We start from the raw sequence: 24,083 nt of genomic DNA, 5'->3' as shown, positions 1-24,083 counted from the left end.
AAGTCCTTCTCCTTGGGCTGCTCTGAATCTCTTCTCTGCCCAACCTGTAGCTGTGCCTGGGATTGCTCCCACCCAGGTGTAGGACCTTGCACTTGGCATGGTTAAACTCCATGAGGTTGGCATCAGCCCACCTCACAAGCATGTCGAGGTCCCTCTGGATGGCATTCCTTCCCTCCAGGGTATCAACCGAACCACACAGCTCGGTGTCATCGGCAAATTTGCTGAGGGCGCGCTCAATCCCACTGTCCATGTCAGCGACGAAGATGTTGAACAAGACCGGTCCCGACACCGACCCCTGAGGGACCCCACTCGTTACTGGCCTGCAGCGCACACAGAGCCATTGACCACAGCCCCGCGCGCCGCCAGCCGGCCACGCAGGGGCGGGGCCGCGCTCACCCAATGGGGTGACAAAGACGGGGCGGGCTCCCAGCGGAAGCTCGGCGTGATTGGCGGAGCTCGGCAGCCAATGGGAGAGTTGCGCGGCGGGTTTGAATCCGCACGGCCGGTAGAGGGGCTGCAACATGGAGGCGGCCGTGAGGTGAGCGCGGCCGGCACGGGGGCACCGGGGGGCCCGGACCCCGTGTTAGTGCAGCGGGGAGCCCCCGGCCTTTGTCCCGGGCGCGGTTTGCCGGCCGGAGCTGTGTGTGTGTGTGTGTGTGGGTGTGGGTGTGTGTGGAGGGGGGCCTGCGCTGAGCCCGGCCTGACCCTTCCTTTGTCTTGCAGGAGCTTCGAGGCTCAGATACGGGAGTACCGAGGGACCGACCCGCTGGAGCTATGGGACAGGTCAGCCCCTTCCACTGGAGCAGCTTGCTCCAAGCCCCTGTGTCCAACCTGGCCTTGAACACTGCCAGGGATGGGGCAGCCACAGCTTCTCTGGGCACCCTGTGCCAGCGCCTCAGCACCCTCACAGGGAAGAGCTTCTGCCTTGTGTCCAACCTGAACTTCCCCTGTTTCAGTTTGAAAGCAGGACTGTGTTTGAGCAGCTGTTCTGAGTTGCTTGGCCGTGTTTCAGGTACGCACAGTGGGTAGAAGGATGTCTTCCCCCGCAAGAGAAGCAGAACCGCTTGCCCAGCCTCCTCGAGCAGCTTGTAAGGATGTTCTTGAGTGAGAAGAGGTACCACGAAGATCCGAGATTTGTTAACTACTGCATTAAGCTGGTAGGTGTATGCTTTTGGGAAGAATTAAGCTATCCTAATAAAGCAAAGCTGTCCTGCCATTCTGTAGCTCTGACTGCAGAGAGCTCTGGGAGGAAAAGGAGCCTTCAGGGAGGTGGTGTGGAACTTAGATGTGTTGCTGCTCTCTGCAGGAGCTCTGAGGACTTCTCCATCCTGCTGAAGGACAGCGTGTATCTCTATTACTCTGTTATTCAGCTGCTTGGCTTGTTAGGTATCACATCAGGCTTTGCTTTAGAAAACACTGCTTCCCTATGGTGGTAACTAATAAATGGTTACTGGGTTTATTTGCTTCTTCCTTGGATGTATTTGAGAGCATTTATGCACCTTTATGTCACACAGGCAGGATTCATCTCTTCTCCTTGCCAGTATTTTGACTACCTGCACGGGCAAGGAGTTGGTGCAAAGGCATCGAGCTTCTACGTTGCTTGGGCTCAGCAGCTCATCAGCGAGGGCAATGTGCAGCATGCGGGAGCTGTCCTTCAGAGAGGGCTTCACAACCAGGCCCAGCCACGAGAGAACCTGCAGCAGCTCTACTGGTAACCCTGACACATCCTTCACTTCTGGGGCTGTTCGGAGGGTTCATTTGAGGTTCTTTTCTTGTGTGTACGTGCTATAGCTGAGGCAATGATTGGTTTTGTTAGATGTAGGTATAAGTTTAAGAATGCTTCTTTGCCTTTCAGTATCTGTTGGGTGTTTCGGAGGGGGTGTATATAAAACCTGTACCAGTCTTCAGCAGAGCAGGGCCCAAAAAGATCAGTTTATTGACTGGTTTCCTGTCTAGTGTCTGTGAAGTAGATTTAAACTATAAAGATGGGTAGCCTGGCCTGCTTCAGGCAGCCTACTTGGGAAACATGGGTGTGAGCTTCACTGCTTGGAAGCTCAAGCTTCAAGGATATTTCAGTTGATACGCTGGAGGGAAGGAATGCCATCCAGAGGGACCTCAGCACGCTTCTGAGGTGGGCTGATGCCAACCTCATGGAGTTTAACCATGCCAAGTGCAAGGTCCTATACCTGGGTCGGAGCAATCCCAGGCACAGCTGCAGGTTGGGCAAGAAGAGATTCAGAGCAGCCCAAGGAGAAGGACTTGGGGGTGTTGGTTGATGAGAAAATGAACATGAGCCGGCTTCAGTGTGCGCTCACAGCCCAGAAAGCAACCGTATCCTGGCCTGCATCCAAAGGAGCGTGACCAGCAGGGCGAAGGAGGTGATCCTGCCCCTCTGCTCTGCTCTTGTGAGACCTCACCTGGAGCATTGTGTGCAGTTCTGGTGTCCTCAACATAAAAAGGACATGGAACTGTTGGAACAAGTCCAGAGGAGGCCACGAGGATGCTCAGGGGCTGGAGCACCTCCTGTATAAAGATAGGCTGAGGAAGTTGGGGCTGTTCAGCCTGGAGAAGAGAAGCTGCAAGGGGGCCTGTAGGGATGCTGGGGAGGGACTCTTCATTAGGGACTGTAGTGACAGGACAAGGGGTAATGGGCTAAAACTTAAACAGGGGAAGTTTAGATTGGATCTGAGGAGGAAATTCTTTCCTGTGAGAGTGCTGAGGCACTGGAATGGGTTGCCCAGGGAGGTTGTGAGTGCTCCATCCCTGGCAGTGTTCAAGGCCAGGTAGGACAGAGCCTTGGGTGCCATGGTTTAGTGTGAGGTGTCCCTGGCCATGTCAGGGGGGTTGGAACTGGATGATCTTAAGGTCCTTTCCAACCCAAACTATTCTATGATATGTCCATGTGCAGTAATCAGTGTCCTGTAACTGCCTTGGGTTCTCAGTGTTGCAATGATGACTGTACAAGAGAATCAAAGGCTCCTGGGGTGGGGAGGTGTGAGGTACAGGTATATATAATGACAGTAACTGTCTTTTCTTGCAATTTAGCTGGCTGCAGAACTCTGATCCCCGGAATCCTCCTTTGCAAGGTGAGGCTCAAGGTACCTGCTTGTGTGCTGTAGCTCCATTAGATGAATCTTTTACCTCAACCAGTGCGTTCTGTCACTGAAGAAATCAAGTTTCCCATAGCAGCTGAGTCTTTTTTTCCCCTATTTTCCTGGCTACCCTTACAGTTCTGAAGGGAAGTGTCTTCCAAATGAGTTCCTAATTTTCCAGTGCTTAAAGTGAATCGAAATTCATAAATGAGAAAATGATTCCTACTCATTAATGCAAACCCATGTTACCTGTCCCAGGCGCTGCTGTCATCAAACCCCTTCAAACTTCACATGCTGCAAATCTAATGGCTCCTCAGAAGAGTGTTTCAAATAATAATGAGACCACATATGCCTGCAAAAATCAGGTAAGTGACTACTCGTAAGTGATGTTGTGGAGCCCTCACAAAGGTTAGATTGAAGAGCTTGCCTGAGTAAGGACAATAAAGCATATTAACTGTGTCTGGCGTGGCTCAGGAACGTTCCTGGTGGGTTTATGCTGCCACATCTTCATAGAAATATCTCAGCTGGGAAGTGCTGGGATACCCTTTTAGTTCCACTTGGCATATTTCCAGAAGCATAAGCAGAGACTGCTCCATCCAGCTGGTTGGATCCTTCACAGGAGGAATGTTATCAATAGATCCTGTGCCAGCTGTGCTCCCTGGAGACTGCCTCCACTGAATTTTGGTGAAATTCGAGTTGCTTCTAAAATATCCTCTTTAAGAATGAATAAAGATAATGCCAGGGGACGAGGAGAAGTGTCTGGGCTTGTTCTCAGTGGGATGATGGTTTCTTATAGGAGCCAGTCTAAACTGGGAAATGAGTAGGAGGTGACTTTAGCACAGTTCTTGAGCCCCTCTGCAGCTTGCCAGCTCAGTCTAACAAGGTCCAGGTCAGGTTCTGCTCATACCTCGTGAGCTATCTGGAGTTAGCTTTACAGTGGGAATCCTGTCACCCTGTAGCTGTCTTCCTTCACCTCCTTCCCCCCAATAAAACAGCAAAACAAAGAAACCATACTTGTAACTCAGCAGCACCCGTCCTTCTGAGGTTTGCCATAGCTGGTTACAGTTCTGCACAGCGAGAAGGTGAACAGGGAGTGAAACTACAGCCTGAAAGACTGTGTAAGGAACAGACGAAGCCTTTTCCAGCTTGGTCCTGTTTTCTAAAGCGCTCCTGACCCTTTAGCTTGGTATTGCCTACAGATTGTGGAAGGTGTTGTGGGTGATGGAATGGAGTTAAAGCTTCCTGTGTCTGCTCCCTGTTCCTTAGCCCTGAGGTGGGACAAAGAAAGAAATTGAGTGGGGCATCAGGTCTGTTCTTAACAAACTCAAGTGATCTGCAACTTACACTCCTGGTTTTTGGAATAGAAGCTCCCTGTTCACCTAGTTCCAGTATCCAGATATCCTTTCTGGATAGTTCCAGTACCCAGCTTCCAAAAGCTCTCTGAGATGGCAGCAGCCTGTTACATGGCTAATTGTTCAGGCTCTGATGACCGGTAGAGCTCTTTCTGATCTGCTCTTGTCATGCTCATGGTCTGAATTGTCATCCCTTCTATCAGGATTAAATACTGGGGGCTTTGTGGTTGCTGGTCCTGTCAAAATGAGTGGTTAACTGTAATACTAGAACTCCTGTTTCTAGTTTAGTGTTTTATTTCCCCTTCCCTCCTTTAGGGTCCTGATTCTGCTGGTGCTCAGTCCTGTTCTGGTGGAAGAGAAGAAGTGTAAGTGTTTGGGGTTTTTTAAAGTCTCAGTGGGGGAATATGAACACATTCCTGGCATCAACCCAACAAACTTGAATAGAGCTCCTCCGTGTTTTTCCCCACAGAAAGTACGTTACATACATCTCCAAATCTGAAGTCCGTCCCAAGTCATCCTCTGCTGGTGCTGAGTGTGAGCAGGTTGCAATGTATGAGAAGAACCTGCTCATCTGTGAAGGCTCCGAACTTTCCTTTGAGGAGCTGAGAGCCAAGCGATACTTCAAGAAGTACGAGCGCCTCAGGAGGCAGCAGGAATGGGGTATTCCTCCCTTTCCATCTAGCTATTCCAGAAAGGTTCTCATATCCTCGGAGAACTAATGCTGGGCTGCATTCATTTCTCTTTCAACCTCTCTACTGAAGCCTGGAAGCCTTCTCAAAGCCCAAGTTAGCATCCCTGTATGGAAATGGGGTGGGATGAGCTTGGAAGCATCAGGTAGCATGCCAAACAATCGACACCAATCTTTACTGTTTAAGCTCATCCCTTAGGTTTGTCCTTTCAAACATGGGTTTTCACAGTGGTGTTTCTCGTGAGCAGTCCTGCTTACCCTGATGTGAGCTCAAGCTGTGGCTCTCTGCCACCTGGAATTCAGGATGGAGAGCACCTTGGTTCCCATCAGTAGGCTGTAATCAAAGACTGCCCAGAGGACAGTTTAAGCTGTTATATGGTTCCTTATGATGCCATGCTTTGTCCTTGGCCCAAGTTAGTCACAGGCTGCCCAGAGAGCTTGTGATTGCACCATCTATGATGCTATGTGGGAAATAACTGCTTCTCCCAACCTTGTGCCCCTGGAGCCGAGCTCTGTCTATTGTACAGACTATATAGCTAAATTTTAAACCCAAGCAGCTTGTAATGGCTGTTGAGAAATTAATTTGGATGCTGATTAACTGTTTCACTTACTATGGTTGTTTAATCCTTAGAGAAAGAAGAGAGAGACTCCCTAAGGAAAAAGGAATCAGCTGTCCTTGAACTGCAAGCCCTGCAGCAGAAGCTGGAGCAGCTCACCCAGCTCACCAAAAGCTTGGAGGAGACCCGACTGGAACCAGCAGCTACAACATCAGCTGGGCCAAATGGGACAGTGGTGAGTACGTACCCTGTGATTGACAGGAGCTGTCTTCATGAGCTTATCTCACAACCTAACCATGCTTTAGACAGTCACCAGAGCAGACTGCTAACCAAACCTGCCAGTTCAGGCTGCAGTATTCACTAGTGTAGATAGCTGCCATAACTTTAAATACTCAATGATATGTATTTTGGTTGTTAAACCCAAAGGTTCCCTTTTGCTTCTCCATGATTTAGTTTGAATTGCATATGGAAGTTAGGCATGAAAAACTGTTCTGGTTCTGCAGAAGTAGAAAGAAAATGGCAATGGCTCTACCTGTGGGGGTATTTGAGTGTAAAAGAGCATTTCTCATCCCTAAAGGTGCATTCACATGTGACACCCAGTGCAGCTCTGCAGCAGAACTGGAGGGCATCTTGTCAACCTTCGCATCTACACAACACCCGAGGGCTGGTACCAGACCAGCCTCAGGCAAGTGCTTTATCAGCCACTGCTCCTACACTGCAGCCAGGAAAAGCCACTGGCCACCAGAAGACATCAACCTCCCTGTGGGAAGAAACGTGTAAGAAGGATGCAGTCAGAACTCAGCCAGAGATCGGCCAACTCCAGAAGAGTTTGTTACACCATCCCTTCAGTAATGCTTCAGCTCAGGAACGGGCACATCCTGACTCTGCTCTTAACTGGAGCACTGGAGAAAAGTATGTATAAACAGGATAATTCTTGCTCTTATGCTATACTTCAACTGAGAATTACCTAAAAAAAGTCTTTCTTCCTCTTCTGAAAACAATCTGAAATAGCAGGGTGAAACCAATACCTAAATCTAGATCAAACTTCCCTAACATAGAATCCTCCTTTCAGTTGTTAATTCCTTTGTAATAACAAAGAGGAAACAGAGTGTGTAACTGCAGTAAGCATTCAGCATTGCTGGCCCTGGCATGCCCGAAATAAACAGGATATGCTCAGTTCCTGCAGGTCCCATACACTACATCTTGGCCACAGAGATCTCCAGAGAAGAAAAAAGTGCTTGTATTTATCTTCTGTACATCTTGCTTGCCTGACTTGGCTTAATACAGGAAACAAAGCTGAGGGCAGAGGGAGAAACCTAGCTTGACAAAGCAAGCCTGCCTGGGTGGGCTTGGCCAACCAGTTGTCATTCACTTATTTTAGGGAGTTATTTGGAGGTAAAGTGTGCCCAAGAAGAGTATGTAATGCCTGCGTTTCAACCTGTCTAAAGGACTCTGCTGCCTTTCAAGTTTTACACCTATTGACAGTGTATGGGAAGCTTTCTTAGGGGCAGCCTCTAACAACATTCTAAAGGATCTCTCACTTGCTTCGTTTGTGAGACTTTAAAGTCGTTCATGGGGGATAAAAATAGGATCACAAGTTGTGTTTGGGACGTTTCCTTTGTTCCAGACTGGGAAAGGCCTCCTTACTGTCTAGAATGAAGCTGGAATTTAAATAATGGCTTTTATTTCAAGCTAATGTTGTTAATCTTTCCTTTGAAGGCACTCCAACCAGAGAACTGCTACACTGACATCTGCTGTGGATGTGAAGGAAGGTAATAAGCCCAGCTTTGATAAAGACCGATGCTATCGGTGTGACTGGCTGGTGATCAACAGCACGTGGCTGCTAGTTCCAACCCCAGCTAAACTTTCTGACTTTCTTAACTCCACCCCTGCATGCTTGGGCAGTGTCTCTATATCCCTTCCCATCACTTTTCCACCTTGTGGGCAATTCCTTTTCCTTTGAGCTTGGTCAGGAGTTCCCTGTTTGTCCTTGCTGACTCCCTGCCTCCTTTGCTTTCTGTGTCAGAATGGATCATTCCTGTGAATTGAAGATGGGCACCAGTGGCACCCAGCTGTCCAAGGTCCCATTTGCCCTTCAGGGCACTCTCCCTTGGGAATCTGCCAGGCAGATCTGGGCACAAGACAAAATCTCTCCCAAAAGTCTGGGTTGTCATTCTGCTCCTCAAACTCATTCACTTCTCTCACGACAGTTTGCTTTCTACTGAGATGTTAATGAACAATCCCAGGCTACTTCAGAAATTCCCTTGTTCTCTTTCCTAGCATCTAGAGCAGGGAATTCTTCCTTTGCTTCTGGAAATGCTTCTCAAGCCACCCCAAACACCTCGCTGGGAGGAGCAACACAGGCCACACCATTCAAAGTGCAGCCTTCACCTACAGTCCATACGAAGGAAGCACTGGGTAAGCTCCTGGAATACTATGCTAGTTCCACTGGAGGTAATGGGATCTTGCCTGTAACTTAGGTGGAGCCACCTCTACAAGGACATTGTCTAGAGATGGGCATGTGCACCATTCAGTCAAAGAGGAAAATGAGATTAAACTGGTATTCTTCTTTTGCTGTTGTCTGCATGACCTAAAATGTTTGACCAGTAATAGATGCTTTAATAACATCCCAGCAGCCCCATGGATACATCCAGACACTCCTGGATAAGTTATTGGTGCTACACCTGCAGGCTTCTTCCTTGGCTTCTGAGCTGCTCTTGTCAATACTGCCAGGGGCTCCTCTTTTTGAGATGGAGATCCACAAGAAACTGATGTGGAAGAACCTTATGTAGTTAGTAGGTCAGCTCTGGGTGATGCTGAGCTTCCCCCAAAGCTGCAGCAAGGGTGACTTATGCAAAAGGTCTTTGATTATTTAACAGACATTGTCAATTCTAAACAGTGTATTAGTTTTCCAAATAGCTAAGGAGATAAAGCAGAGATAAAACTTGCTCCTGTGGCAGAATTGAAATCTCATAGCACCAACAAGTATGTGCTGGCCAAGCTGGATCTCCCTGGGTGTGTGTTCAGTTGTCTGGAGGGTTTAAATGCACTAGGAAGGAATGGTTACTGGCATTTGATAAATCATAGGAATATTATAATGAGCTGGCATTGGGTTTGACTACACAATGGAAGAACCTCTGAAACCCACTTCTACCGGGTGTGATATTCCTGTGGGTTTGGGGGTATTAATTTGATTCATTTATTTAGGATTTCTCATGGATATGTTTCAAACACCCATCCTGCCTGAACCATCTCCTCTGGACGAAAGCGAGGAGCAATTTGAAGCCTTCTGCAGAAAAAGTGGTAGGTGCTATTTATGTTCTTCACTCCATGACATTTCCTGCCTTTATTTCCCATTTCCCCTCCCACCAGTCCTGATAGCTCTGAGATAAGTAACAGTTTGAGGAGGTGAGAAGAAACAGCTTCTTTCCTGGTAATTTAATTTACTAACAAGATCTAAACCTTGATGCATGGTCAGAGAAGAGCAGAAGCACTTCACTGTTAGTAAACCTATTGATGCTTCTCTGTAGAGAATTCCCTGGTGTTTAAAACCTAACTTTGCAGAGAGCACAGCTTCATGTGAGTAAAGCTTTTTACTAAAGCATTTTGGAGGCTGGGTTTTAGTACCTGAATCAGCAGCTTGTTGTAACAGTTGAAAACCAGGCAGTAGCAGTGGCTGACAGGAGTGAGCAGTGAGGTGTTTCACAGCTGATCAGATGCAGCCAAGAAAGCTTCTGTATTCCTGGGTCAGCCTTGGGTTTGGGGTGGAAAACTCTTCCTCGTTTCCAAGAGCTTATAGGAAAGACAATTTGAGGGAATCCTGAGGATGCTTCAGGATGCAGCCATGAGCATCAGTTGCCTGGTTAGGGGTGACAATGTGACTGTTTATATACTCTTCCTGGGGTGAAGGTAACATTGGTTGTCTTTCATTTTTAAGACCCTGATGGAAGTCTGAAACCCGCTGTGGTGATCCCTGTCGTGCCTGCGTTTTCCATCTTTGAAGATGAGAATGAGAAAGAGAACAATGGGTAAGGAGCAGAAAAGTAACACCCGAGTTCAGTTCGTTAAGAATTCCATGTAGGATTGACTCTGTCCTATAGAACTGCTGTGACTGTATTTGCAGTACCAGGACTGGCTTGAATACAGTCACTAGCAGCTGTGTGGAAGGGGCTTGAGAAAGCTGCAGTTGCTTCTCTGTGGAATTGCACAACTTCTTTGTTTGGACAGTGCTTGAGGTGCTTAATTTTCTGGATAAGTGTGGATAGTTTGTTCCTTTGAGCTACTGCAGCTTCCCTAAGTGTCTGCAAATGGGGTTGGCTAAAAGAATAAAAGTTCAAACCAAGAAGCCTTTGTTATGATCAGTGTGTCTGGAAGAGCCTGAACCCTCAGATTCCAAACTACCTCTTTTGTCAGGATCCCACAGCATAAAACCAAGTCAGAAGAGCCCAGAACCGTTGGAGAACGTCCCTTGACCGACTGTACAGCAAACACAGAAGTGAGTGTTTGAAGTTATTGCAAGAATTATCCTTAAAAATGGGTTATGTAGTTAGAGGGGATAGCAGAGATGGCTGCATTTACCTCTGGTCGGTCCCAGTCCTGCAAAAGTCTAATGAACTCAGCTGAAATCTAGATACTCTCCCATTCCCTGCCAATGGGATGAATCTTTCCAGTTAATTTTCATAAAGCTTCTAGGAATTTCCTTTTGGAGAACTCTATCCTTAGAACAAATCTGACTGCACTAAATGCATGGCTTTGACAAGGAGGAATGGCTTTAACCTGACAGAGGGGAGATTTAGATTAGATATAAGGATGAAATTCTTTCCTAGACAGGGTGCCCAGAGAAGCTGTGGCTGCCCCATCCCTGGCAGTGTTCAAGGCCAGGTTGGACACAGGGGCTTGGAGCAAGCTGCTCTAGTGGAAGGGGTCCCTGCCCGTGGCAGGGGTTGGAGCTGGAGGAGCTTTAAGGTCCCTTCAACCCAAACCATTCCATGATTCTCTTTGGGAGAGGAAGGACAGGGAGCAAGAGAAACTTAATAACCACTTGACAGTTTTCACAGCCAAGGAGCTGGATAAAGCTTCAGTCTGCTTGGATACGAGTCATGGCTGAGTAAGGAGATGGGCTTTTTCATTCTCATCTGACATTTTTTGCCTAGTGTATTGCTGGTTATTCCCAACATCCAGATCTGACACAGAACTCTGTAAGCCTGCCATTTAGGTCATATTGCCATTCCTTAATTTTTCTAATGCTGTAATTTGACACGTGCAGGCTCAGCATTACTGAACTGACTGCAGAGGCTGCTGTAGGGTTACACTGTAGGATGGCTTTGATGGCTTAGTTTTAAATCTTTGTCTCCTTTTCCTTGTCTAGGAAGAAACAGGGACAGCAGAGTTCCTGAGGGATGATTTTACAGTGTGGAATCTCCCCAGCAGTAATAAGACATTAGCTCCCAGTCCAGACAACACAAGAGACTTTGCACGAGCTGCCCAGCTCGTATCGACCCCATTTAATTACCTTTCAGCCCACCCACAACAGGCTTTGGAGGACAGAGGTAAAGTAAGGAATACTCCAGGTTGGAGCATGTAACTCAGTGCTGCATCACTCCGTTTCTGTGCCCTGGTTACCTCACAGCCTTTGCCACATACCACACAGGTATGGCTCTCGCTGCTGCCACTTCAGAGTACACAGCCCTTGCAGGACAGCATCTGGGAGCACAGCCTGGTCCAGCACATGAGCTTTCCAAGGGCTTTTAACTGGGGGAATAAGAGAAGGTGGTAAGGGAAAAGAGAGGCTTTCGTGGTGCTGTCAAACTGCTGCTCTGAACTGTTCCAAGGGGTTGTAAATAGTCATAAAATTGCTTGGAATCCCAGCACCACCTTCTTCTGGGGGCAGCTTTATGCTTGTCTGCCTCTCTTTAGTCCTGGAATACACTCCCTAAAGAACTACTTTTACTCATCTATTTTAACATGGGCTTTTGTTCAGCTCTAGTTTTTGTGATACCCTGGCAGCTTTCACAACTTCACCTGCTTGTCTTGGCAAGAAGACTAAATGTTCTTGCCCTTGGGGATATTAAACATTTGCTGTTGTTCCTCCTCCCTTTGTTCAGCCCGTGGGGATGACTTGCCACAAATGGATTTGGAGTTTTCTGAAGAACTACACAAGCAGCCAAAAGCAAAGAAGCTGAGGTAAGTCATGACTTGGGGAGCTTCTCAAGACTTGAGAGTGCCAGAGCAGGCAGGTCCGGTAAGCTGCTCTTGACAGGAGTTTTCCACCTAATCTAGAGCTGATGTGTTCATGTCAGACTGACTGTGCTCACTGTAAATCTCAGCTCTTTGTGGAGGTAAATGAACCTAAAAATGCTCCTATGATTTGCATTCCCTGACACGTTTGCATTAAAAGTTAACTGTCCAAAACATTTTAATGGCTGTGTATCACAGAATAACAGAGTGGTCTGAGTTGGAAAGGACCTTAAAGCTCCTCCAGCTTCAAGCCCTGCTCCCACAGCAGGGACCCCTTCCACTAGAGCAGCTTGCTCCAAGCCCCTGTGTCCAACCTGCCCTTGAACACTGCCAGGGATGGGGCAGCCACAGCTTCTCTGGGCACCCTGTGCCAGCGCCTCAGCACCCTCACAGGGAAGAGCTTCTGCCTAAGAGCTCAGCTCAGTCTCCCCTCGGGCAGGTTCAAGCCATTCCCCTTGGCCTGTCCCTCCATCCCTTGTCCCAAGCCCCTCTCCAGCTTTCCTGCAGCCCCTTTAAGCACTGGAAGACTGTTGTAAGGTCTCTCCCTGAGCCTTCTCTTCAGAGTATGTAAAATTACTGCTTTCTTTTCAATATTGGCTAAATTCGCTGACTGATGAACTTGAAAGCTACTAGTCTATGGGTAGCATGAAGTGATCAACTCTTATTTTCTTAGGAAACGTTCACTTTATTCATCTCAATGTTGGTTATGGCCGGGGTGGACTTTTTGACACATTTTTCCTTCCTGAAGATGTATGAACCCCATGGCAGTACTGTCAAGTACTAATGCTTTGTTTTAAACACACAGCCCTGCTCTTCAACACATTGCAGAACAAGAAGAGCATCAAGGAAATGTCTTCAAACAAGGCAATGGAATTCCAGGACCTGCTACAGCTGCTTCTCAAAGGTTACATGAGCAGACTGTCACCAGCAGAGCCGAGTATTCCTCATCTGCTGGGCTGGACAGAATTCCCCATGAAAAGCTGCCTGGAGCTGGGCAGGACAGGACAGCCCGGAGTGCTAGAGCTGCAGGTACAGAGCATTGCCTGCAGCTTCCTCCCATCACATCTGACAATGGAGTGGTGCTGTGCTCTTGCAGCAGTGCTTTGTTCCGACGTGAAAGGGCTCACTGCAGTGAGCAAATTGTCTCATGGCTCCTGCAAGGAGATTGCTTAGGGACAGATGATGCGAGGAAGGACAAGAGTCTTGTACCTGTATTACCTGATGCCAAAGGTACTCTGAAGTACAGGAGTACTCGGGAGTATTTAAGGATTCATTGCTAGTTAAGGCTCAAATCTATTGGAAACATCTGCCTGGGCAACTTTAAGAGGAAGTCCTAGGTATAAAAGCTGGATTGTCAAAATTGAGGAATACTTCACTTATCTCTCTTTGGGGGTTTTGATGTTTATTCTGGTTTTTCTTTTAAATCAGTGATACTCTTTCAAGTACAAGCCTGTGTTACCTCTATTGAGAGACACTTTGCTTATAGCACTTTTTCTTCTTTCCATGAAGTCCTTGTTGAGAACCCCTGGGACAAGGAATTGATTTGCAAGCTCTTATCAGAGCTTCCTAAACCACTCCACACCTACGGCAACTACTTTGAGTGGAAATCTGCAGTTCCACCCATCAGGCTGAAGGCTGACCTCTCACTGGGTAAGAGCCACCTCAAGCATCTCACTTGTTAAGCACTTCTTGATGGTTTTCTGGAAACCTCTGTTTTCTACTTCACCTGTGTGTATACCCAGAGAGCTTCCAGATTATCTAAACCTCAGCTCTGAAATCAGACCTGGTTTTTGGTTTGTCTTCTGTAGCATCAGCGTTTTTGAACAGACCTTCTGAGTAGGGAATTTTCCTGGTTTTCCTCATAACACAACTCAAACTGTGTCCAGAGCAGCACCAGTCCTGCGTCAACAGAGTCTGTACGACAGCAATTGCAACATACTTGTATGACTTAAACCATTGGTGTTTACTTTTGAAGAAATGCACTTTGGAATCTGATTGCTTCCAGGGAGTCAGCCTAAAATAGAAACACTGATTATTTTGTTTAGCATGTGGCACGTCACACACTACTTGTTCTCTTCTGTGGAGAACAGGCTTGTAGAGAAAGGCTGGCTCGAGGGTTAAAGCAATAACTTGCATAGGGACTGTAGTGACAGGACAAGGGGTAATGGGTTCAAACTGAAACAGGGGAAGTTTAGACTGGATCTAAGGAGGAAGTTCTTTACTGTGAGGGTGGTGAGGCACTGGAATGGATTGCCCAGGGAGGTTGTGAATGCTCCATCCCTGGCAGTGTTCAAGGCCAGGTTGGACAGAGCCTTGGGTGCCATGGTTTAGTGTGAGGTGTCCCTGCCCATGGCAGGGGGGTTGGAACTGGATGATCTTAAGGTCCTTTCCAACCCTAACTATTCTAGGATTCTATGAGCAGTGGTCTCTCTTCCATGAGGTTTGCAAGCAAGGCTTAATGTTGTTAATCTCTTAAAGGTTCCAGTACATTCCACGTGGACTGCTTGGTTGGAGAGGGAGCTTTTGCCCAAGTCTATCAAGCTTCCATTCTGGATGCAAGTAACCCTAGAAACAACCAGAAAGCAATATTCAAGGTAAGTATTGTTGATTTGGAGCAACTGCTGGAAAATTCTGGAGTCCTGTTAGTAAATGACACCTATCCAGGGTGGAGGCTCCTTATTTATGAATACGAAGGAAAACATTGGTCTGTCCTCAAAGCTTTGTTCAGGTTGAGTGCTGCGGTGTTGGATTCCTTCTACATGGGAAGTTATTTATCCTCTTGGCTCGGTTTGCCTCTTCATCTTTCCTTTGCAAAGCAGTCACGAGTATCTAAGGAGTAAGACTGAAGCCAGCCTATCTTTCTCAGCTGAACAAAGGCAGCTACTTGTGCGAATGCTCTCAGTCCCCAGAAAAAGGAGATCTGTGTGGACTGATGATAAAATTGGAGCCATTCTTTGTTTCACATGCATAGCCACTAGCTTTCCCTGTGTGCAGCCAGCTCTCTGGTGGCAGCTGGCTGTGGGGCAGGCTTTGGGTGATGCCTCCCTGGTGCAGTTATTAATAAACACGCTTGTGTTGTAGATGGAGCAGCTCGCTCTGCTCTGCCCCGTCTCCTCGCAGGCTGCTCGGTGCAGGAATGAGCAACAGATGATAACGTGTTTACATCAGAGCTGCTGCCAAGAGGAAAGTCTGTGCAACTGCGAGGTCAGCTCAGCCCATGAGGGTTACACTAGGTCACGCCAAGCCACATCTGCTGCTGGCTGAGAGGGCACGTGTACAGTTACTACAGTGTGGTTGTGTGGTTGCGTTGACACGCACATGCGCTCCCCCCCTTTAGCATTTCCACCTTAGATCTTAGATCTGGAACCGTTGTGTGGATCTCTGCAACATTTACTCTTTCACCTCTTAACAGTTTGAACTGAGAGCTTTCAAGTAGTTAAAGGTGACTTAAGGCTGGTGTTCTATTTTGAGCAGCAGGTATTCAGTGTAGCAGGGGAAGTACTAGGGGAAGGAATCGGAAGGGTTTTCCTGTTTCAGCTTCAAAAGCCTTCTCTTTTGTACAAAATGTCTGTTGCCAGCAGAAACATCAATGCTGCAGAAACACTGACATTTTAAACAGCACAAAAGGGTGTCTAAGCCAGCATGGAACTGTGGTGTGTAACTGAAGCCTTGATTCAAGAGGTTTAATCACCGAGTGTATCAGCCTGAGGTTGATTACTGTAGACAGCAATGTTTTATTTGGTCTAGAGGGAAAATACCCACTGTGCCACTAGAAAACCACCAAAAACCCCGACCCAAGAAGAACTTTAGCTTTTAATGCTCCTAGTTTGAGTATATTAAATCATAGATTTAATAAATTGCCTATATACTCAATATACTTAGATTGAGTATATACTCAATTAATATACAGATAGATTGAGTATATTAAGCTGAAGTCAGTCAACTCTCTGGTTACAGGTCCAGAAGCCTGCCAACCCTTGGGAGTTCTACATAGCAACACAGCTGGTGGAAAGGCTGGATCCAAGCATACGCCATCTCTACATCCACTTCTACTCTGCTCACTTCTTCCAGAATGGGAGCATTTTGGTTGGTGAGCTCTACAACTATGGAACATTGCTAGTAAGTGTAATTGGCTTTTGCTCTGCAACACCTCAGTTCTCTTTGGAGTGCTGTTATATGGCAGTATTGATATGTCTCTTCTACTCTCCACTTTATGGACTTTCTTTATGGACTATTGTGTGTTTATCAGCATGGATCTGTAATCCATATCGAGCTATTGCTGTGTAGCTGATGGTTCTTCACCATCTTTCTGACTGCAGAATGCCATAAACATTTACAAGAAGCTTCCTGAGAAGGTGATGCCACAAGCACTTGTCATCTACTTTGCTGTAAAAATCCTTCATATGGTGGAAGAGCTCCACAGCTGCAAAATCATCCACGGTGACATCAAACCTGACAACTTCATACTTGGGGAAAGGCAAGTATTCCCTTTTGCTGCCTGAGATGCCATCACATCACGATGCCATAGCCTTGACACTTACGTGATTGCTGCTCCTTGTTGTGGTTGAAGGTTCCTGGACAATGACACATGTGACATAGATGGTCTCTCTCACGGCTTGACACTCATTGACTTGGGCCAGAGTATAGACATGAAACTCTTTCCTGAGGGAACAGCATTCACTGCGAGGTGTGAAACATCTGGATTTCAGTGTATTGAAATGCTGACACAGAGACCATGGAACTACCAGGTATGAGACTGCACAGACAACTTGAACATTTGGAGCTGATGCGTGTGTCTGGGGTCAATAAATGGGATATAGAAAGGTTAGACTCTTGCACTGGAGCTGTAGTTTCAGCTTGTTGCTTTAAAAACACCACCCTGAAGCCTCCTCTTACAGAGCTTGCCTTGTTGGTTCCACAGAGTGTTTTTCAGCTGGTTTTTAGTGGTCTCAATACATTTCTAACAGGAAACTTGTTTATGCTTTGTTTAGACAGACTACTTTGGTATTGCAGCAACAGTCTACTGCATGCTCTTTGGTACCTACATGCAAGTGAAGAATGAAAACGGTGTCTGGAAGCCTGAGGGAGCCTTCAGAAGGTTGGTGTCCAAAGTCATCTATCTGACCTGCATCAGTAGGAGCAGGTTTGAGGTTTAGTTTCTGCCACAGCTTTCAGTGCTGCTTGTGTGCACTTCTTGATGCCTTAAAACTTGGGCTCGGTGTATGGGAAGTGCCTCATAAAATCACTGACTCGAGCACAGGAAGCGTTTCAGCGGTGAATTGCAGTGTCCTCAGCTACTTGCTGCTTGGATGGAGGAAACAAGGAGGAAAAATCCCTTAGGCTCACTAAGCAGCATGTCCCAGCTGTGTTACAGCCACATCTGCAGTAGCTCCAGCCCGTAACTGGAGAGGGAGCTGGGTAAATACAGGAAACAGCCTTGTAAGAGCTTGACTTCAGCGTTTCCTTGATGTATGTTTGTCCCTTTGCAGGCTTGCCAATGCTGACCTGTGGAAAGAGTTCTTTGAGAGCATGCTCAACATTCCCAACTGCCAGAGCCTGCCTTCTCTGGGAGCCCTGCGCAGGAGGCTCAGGGACTTATTCTGCAGGTCCTATGCAAAGGAAATCAAGTTCCTTCGGAACAGGCTCGTTGTGTTGCTCATAGAACACAAGCGGTCACGGAAGTAAGCGCTTGGTTTGCACGGTCACTGGCATCTGGTTTCATTGATGTGAAAGGTTTTCTGATGACTTGGTTTAGAAATAAATGTTCTTAGGCTTAACTTCAGGAGTAAGAACTTGCATCTCTCTATGCTTTTGTGGGGGAAAAATGACACTACAATTGTTTGTTCATTTAACTTGACCCGTGGGCATGCGGGAGACCGTAGCTGCCATAATATTGGGTGTTTCTGAAGGGGAAAAGAGCTGATGAACAGCATTGTGCAGGTGAAGTAACAGCTTTCAACCTCCCCTGGGATTTTGGAGCAGGGAAAGGGAAGAGCATCGAATCCTTCATAGTGAAGGGACCTTGGGAAGAGTGCTCTGAGCGGGAAGCAAGGACAGGGCCAAGTTTAGACCAGCTCTTGTATGCAGCTAACGGTGATAAATGCAGTCCTGGCTCATCTTTGACACGGCAAGTGTACGTGAGGTCTCGAGGATGCGTTTTCCCACCATGAAAAATGGTGACTGGAGCCTTTGGGGAGGAGTGAGCTGTTGGAAATGGGAATATAATTCCCAGCTGTGCCTCTATCGTCATGGAAGACTCGGAGCATCAATTGTGAGAGAAGCAAGGGCAGCAATGGGAAGTGAAATAACACATAGGAGATGGGCTACCAGAGCGTGAGCTCGAGGCTTTCTATGACTGATCAGAGAATACCCCATGGCCTCTAGGTGGAAGGAGAGGTCTTCTGTTAGGTCTCTTCTCCCCAAAATGCCACTGCAGGTAATTGATGAATACAAGGAAGTGCTGGTTTGAGTTGTGATGAGCAATGATGCTCAGTGCTGCTGCTGGTCTTTGAGGTTTGGGCTCCTTCCTTCACAGCCCTCCTGCTCTACCCTTTCTCTCGGGGACTTGTAGGTTGAAAGAAATCACTGTTCTCCCGTGATAGGACTGAAGCCACACTTGCCACTTGTGTTGCAGTGCTTCTGGCCACCCACAGCACAATTAGCAGAGATGAGGGGAAAAACCCCTGAGGCAAGTGTCTCTCCTTCCTGGAACTGAACTGGCTGGTTTCTGGTTGTTAGGAGGCTTTGTTTTCTTTTACTGGGGCAGAAGATGGGGGAAATGCCAGGAAAGCATTCCTTTAAAGTGCCCAAACCACATAAGAGCCATGTGCAGACTTTTGATCTATTGAGAAGCTGGAGAGCACTTCCGCGGTGACGTGCATCGAGGGGCTCCAGGGGATTTAGCAGCCTGTGGGATGCGGTTATCCCGATGCTGCTCACAGTCACCTTCATGCAGGGCCTGCTTTATAACCCTGCAAAACGGATAGGAAAGGGGATTTATCAGCAGAGCCCCGGGGTGGGGTGAGGGCCTTCACTTTAGTTGTGCATCCATCCACAGGAGGGAGACAAACAACAGATTTTCCTCCATCTCCCTCCTCTTGCTGTATTTCAGGGGTGTTTTTCAGTTTGCCAACTTTGAAACCATCCTGTGGTTGGACAGCAGAGCTGAGCCCCGAGCAGCTGACACTGCCTGGGACAAGGGGAAGGTCAGGGATGCTGGGTTCATCCCAAGCAGGGATGCACTGCGTAGGATGATTCCCTGTTACCCTGTTTATCTGCTCTTCCTGGTCTCGCCTCTCTGTGCTTCCTGCAGCAAATATGCTCTGGACTGATGCTTTCCCATAGAATTCACTGCTGCATCCCAAGGCTCTGCAGCTGCCTATGCACCTGCCTGCAGTTTCAGGACACCCATGGCACTGCTCCTTCCTCACCTTGGGAAAACCTTTTCCATCTCACACAGCAACATGGGACGTCTCCTTCCATCAACAGGGACCATCCCCCTCCATCTGCAGCTCCTCTCCCTGCCTTTACAGCAAGTCAATCTCTTCTTACCCTCTAACCCATTCTGTTTTGCCTCTTATTAAGCTTTCTATAACACATGGAAAAGCTTTTTGAGGTCTGACATGGTGCAGCTGGAGCAAGTTGCACCTTGAGGCAGATCAGCTGCAGAAACCTCCTTGTAGCTGGTGCTAATAGAAACGGGCAGTGCTGGGTTTGCTTTATGTCCTTTTATTCCTTCATTTCATGGTCTTAGGAGCTGAGCTGCAGCCAGCTCTTCTTTGCCCAAGCAAAGATCTCTGTTAGGCTTAAGTTTATATATATCTATAGTAAATATAGCTATATATTTAGTTCTTCATCTCATAATGCAGCTTCAGAACGTGATGGACCAGGTAGGAGCCTCTACACCTTAAATGTCAGCCCCTGTGCAAGAGGAGAAGGAGCTTGTGTGGGTGTAGGAGTTTCACATTGGTCTAGATGCAGGTGGCAGACAAGTTGTTGTGCATCCCTCCTGCCTGCCCTTAGCGCTGCTCTGGCTCAGTGGCAAAGAGCAGGGACCTGGAGCAACCTTCCAGTGCCTTAAGGGGATACAGGAAACCTGGAGAGGGGCAGGCCAAGGGGAATGGCTTGAACCTGCCCGAGGGGAGACTGAGCTGAGCTGAGCTCTTAGGCAGAAGCTCTTCCCTGTGAGGGTGCTGAGGCGCTGGCACAGGGTGCCCAGAGAAGCTGTGCCTGCCCCATCCCTGGCAGTGTTCAAGGCCAGGTTGGACACAGGGGCTTGGAGCAAGCTGCTCTAGTGGAAGGGGTCCCTGCCCGTGGCAGGGGTTGGAGCTGGAGGAGCTTTAAGCTCCCTTCCAACACAAACCAGGCTGAGGTTCTATGATAAGGCACCAAGGCTGCTCATTATAGCTGTGCTCCAGCAAGGAGCAGAGGCCTGAGATGGGGTAGCTGGTGGCGATGGATGAATCATAGAATGGTTTGGGTTGGAAAGCACCTTAACATCCTCCACTTCCAACCCCCTGCTATCATGTCACCCAAGGCTCTGCCCAACCTGGCCCTGCCTGCCCACCCCAGCCCAGGGTCAGGTTCAGGCTGCCCATACCCTGTTATCCTCTATTAAACACCCTTAAAGAACTCCCCTATGCTAGGCACCTCCTCCTGCCATCCCCTCACATGAACATCCCACGGCGAAGGAGGAGGGATAACGCATGACAGCCATGGGAGCAGCTCCATGCAGAGCTGCCCTGGGTGGGGTGGAGGCTCCTGTTTTCTACCTGAGCTGAAAATAAGCTGCTAAAATAAGAGCTGTGACAACACCCCTGGCCCCAGGAGCCCAAACCCCCACTGGGGATGCTGAGCTCTCTTCCCCGGCTCACTGATGAAGATCTCCAGGTATCCCCAGTGTTGCCCTTTAGAGATAACTCATCTCGGGGCCTCCACCACCCACACGGGAGCAGAGGTTTCCTGCCGTGGGTGGCCTTTTCTTCTGCAGAAAACCCAAGTTCAGGCACTTTTCATCCTCTGCCATCACCTTGGGCCTCAGTGGCAACCCAGGGCCCCCAGCCGGGGTCTGGGGCTTGCTCTGGCCCGGGTTCTCCATTGCTTGTTGGTAGCAACCCATTGCCGAGTACCTCGTGGGGGGCCAACATCACCCTAAAGTCAGGCAAAATTCCTCAATTTCAATTTTTAAGGTGTTAATAACCCCAAATTATATTTATTAACAGTTGTAGGTACCTCCCTCGTTCATCAGATGCACCCTAATGAAGCAGCGGTCCTGGTTCCCTACAGGTGAGGCACTAACGTCACCCATGGCGTCGTAGGAGCAAGGACTACCTTCATCCAGTCTGAAGTGCCCATTGTCCCTGTAACAAACTCACTTAGGCCATCAGTGATCACAGTGACACTGCCCTGGGCATGTTCCAGCCCAGGGACCACTCAGGTCACGACAGGGCTGTTCTCAGCCACCCCTGCCTCCAGAGGAGGTTCGTGCTGCTGAGGGGCTGTCCCTTGGCCCGTCCCCGCTGTGGATGGGGGAATGCAGGCCAGAGGGAAGGGATGGGATCCAGAGGGACCTGGAGAGGTGGGACAGTGCGAGCCTCAGGGAACTCGGCAAGGTCCTGGGTTGGAGCCATCCCCAGCACAAACACAGGCTGATGGAGAGTGGATGGAGCAGTCCTGAGGGAAAGGACTTGGGGTGTTGGGTGAGGAGAAGCTCCCCATGACCCTGCTTCAGTGAGCACTTGAGCACAGACACACCACACCACACCCCCCCCCCCCCCCCCATGTGCTGGGCTGCACCCCCAGAGCGTGAGCAGCAGCTCAGGGAGGGGATCCTGCCCCTCTGCTGTGCTCTGGGGAGAACCCCTCTTGCAGCCCTGATCCAGCTCTGGGGCAGCAGCACAAGAGGGATGTGGAGCTGTTGGAGCAGGGCCAGAGGAGGCCATGGAGCTGCTGCGAGGGCTGGAGCAGCTCTGCTCTGGAGCCAGGCTGAGAGAGCTGGGCTGGGGCAGCCTGGAGAAGAGAAGGCTCCTGAAGGGGAGACCTGAGAGCAGCTCCAGTGCCTGAAGGGGCTGCAGGAAAGCTGGAGAGGGGCTTGGGACAAGGGATGGAGGGACAGGCCAAGGGGAATGGCTTGAACCTGCCCCAGGGGAGACTGAGCTGAGCTCTTAGGCAGAAGCTCTTCCCTGTGAGGGTGCTGAGGCGCTGGCTCACCCCTGTGTGGGAGAGCAGCTTGGGGCACAGGGTTTGGTGTCTCTCAGTGCTGATGGTGTCAGCCGCAGGTGCTGAGCCCGGTGCAGGTCAATGCCATCCCACGGCTGCTCTCCCCATGGCTGTGCCCCACATGTGCCGCTGCTTGTCCTGCTCCACCGAGCCCTGCAGCGCTTCCTCCATCCCAGCCAGGAAATCCTTCTCTCCTCCCTTTCTCTCCTTCCCGGCCACCCCTCTCGGGTGCTGTGGCTGCTCCCGTGTTCCCAGGGCTGGATGCTAGCAGCGCTCAGAACGCACCACAGTAAAGGTCAGGCTCCAACCCCAGCTTAGATAAAGCTTTGTCTTGTGGGCACGCAGCTTAAACTTGATCTTATCTGCAGCGCTGAGCGAACAACGTTCATCACAACGCGCTGGAGAAGTCATTGCTTTGCATTGCTGTAGTTAAAGCTGGGTTTGATGAGCAACTGCTCCTGGGGGGGTTGATTTTGGCATAGTTTTTCCCCATGGGGGTTTTCAGCTCGCTGGGGCTGTGATGGGCAAGTGCTTCCCCTTCAAGCAGGCATCATTCCCTTTCCTCCATCCCTCATCCCTGCACGCTTCCCGATGTGGGATAGCGCAGAGGGAGGGCTGGGTGGGAGATGGGGACCAGGATGCTGCAGTGGTACGGGATCCTCCCCCTCCTCATCATTCACCCCTCTGCACCTCCCCTCTAAGTGCTCCCTCCTCATTTCCATCTGGAGGCAGGCAAGCGCCCTACTGCTGGTGCCACCTCAGTGACACGGGTGCCGGCAGGTCCAGGGGGAGCTTTGCTTAATTGGCCATTAGCGCAGCAGGATGAGGGCTGGGATGTGGCGCCTCCATCGCGGCGTTCCCGAGGGGCTCGGGGTGCGGATGCTCCAGGGATCCAGGCGGCGGCGCGAGGAGGAGCCGCACGCTCCATCTCCGTCCCTCCGAGCGTGGCACCAGGAAGGAGCTGACCTTTGGGCCGCGGTTGGGGCGCAGATGCCTCCGCGCTGGGGCACGGCAACAGGGACGAGGCCAAAGTCGAAAGAGATTTGTTCCAGGAGGCTGGGCTGTGACTCACGGGGGAGCACCAGGGCTGAGCCCCGGGAGGTCACAGCCACGGCTGGGCCCGCGCAGGGCTGCGGCTGCGGCTCACGGGAGGGGGCTGCAGGGCAGGGTGCTCCAAGGAGCTCCCCCAGCACCTTCCTGCTCCTGGGAGCCCCTGCACAGGGACCAGGAGGAACCGGGAAGGGAAAGCAGAGGCAGCGTCAGCCTGCGCAGCGGGGACAGCGCTGCGGGCAGGAGGGACCCCGCAGCCGCTCCCTGCTGCAGTCACGGCCCTCACATTCTTCCCCAGTGAGTTTTCCTAATGAATTTCCCAATTATTTTCCCCCTCACAGACACCCCCAGGCCCTTATTGCTGGAGCGGGGCCAGAGAAGGGCAGCGGAGCTGGTGCAGGGCCTGGAGCACAGGGGTGATGGGGAAGGGCTGAGGGACCTGGGGGGTTCAGTGTGGAGAAGAGAAGGCCCAGGGGGGACCTGATGGCTCCCTACAAGTGCCTGACAGGAGGATGGAGCCAGGAGGGGCTGGGCTCTGCTCCCAAGGAACAAGGGATGGGACAAGAGGAAACGGCCTCAAGCTGCACCAGGGCAGGTTTAGATGGAGCTGAGCAACAATTCCTGCCCCAGAGGGTGCTCAGGCATTGGAACAGGCTGCCCAGGGCAGGGCTGCAGTCACCGTCCCTGCAAGGGTTGACACCCCATGGAGATGAGGCCTCAGTGCCATGGGTTAGTGGTGGCCTTGGCAGTGCTGGGGACCGGTTGGACTGGATGACCTTGAAGGGCTTTTCCAACCTGGTTGATTCTGTGATTTTCCTTCCCGTCCCATTGGAATGCTGTGATGGGATGGGAGCAGAGCCACTGGAGCTGGGGCAGCTGCTTAGCGTAA

General features: G+C 49.7%; 1 protein-coding gene across 2 annotated transcripts; it reads left to right on the top strand.

Moving 5' to 3' along the window:
- Positions 1-705: 705 nt before the first annotated feature.
- Positions 706-22,262, top strand: BUB1 (BUB1 mitotic checkpoint serine/threonine kinase). Of its 2 annotated transcripts, XM_062608552.1 has the most exons (26): positions 706-783; positions 1,013-1,157; positions 1,515-1,711; positions 3,046-3,086; positions 3,351-3,457; positions 4,760-4,809; positions 4,914-5,104; positions 5,764-5,924; positions 6,267-6,601; positions 7,409-7,461; positions 7,970-8,107; positions 8,897-8,992; positions 9,627-9,717; positions 10,103-10,184; positions 11,058-11,238; positions 11,794-11,872; positions 12,732-12,955; positions 13,436-13,576; positions 14,405-14,520; positions 15,884-16,045; positions 16,246-16,403; positions 16,497-16,674; positions 16,918-17,024; positions 17,416-17,607; positions 21,154-21,211; positions 22,204-22,262. In XM_062608552.1, exons 2-25 carry the CDS (start codon positions 1,095-1,097, stop codon positions 21,182-21,184), a joined length of 3,174 nt encoding a protein of 1,057 aa, XP_062464536.1. In that variant the 5' UTR covers positions 706-783; positions 1,013-1,094; the 3' UTR covers positions 21,185-21,211; positions 22,204-22,262. The 2 variants fall into 2 exon arrangements, with proteins under 2 accessions (XP_062464536.1, XP_062464547.1); XM_062608563.1 differs by lacking the exons at positions 21,154-21,211; positions 22,204-22,262 and having other exon boundaries at positions 17,416-17,708.
- Positions 22,263-24,083: the final 1,821 nt, after the last annotated feature.

The sequence above is a fragment of the Pezoporus occidentalis genome, unplaced genomic scaffold (assembly GCF_034315485.1).
Source record: "Pezoporus occidentalis ecotype Australia unplaced genomic scaffold, CSIRO_AGI_Poc_V1 ctg10, whole genome shotgun sequence".
In the NCBI taxonomy this organism is placed as follows: Eukaryota; Metazoa; Chordata; class Aves; order Psittaciformes; family Psittacidae; genus Pezoporus; species Pezoporus occidentalis.
Note: the sequence above shows the minus strand (reverse complement) of the source record. Positions and strands in the feature narration are given on the sequence as shown.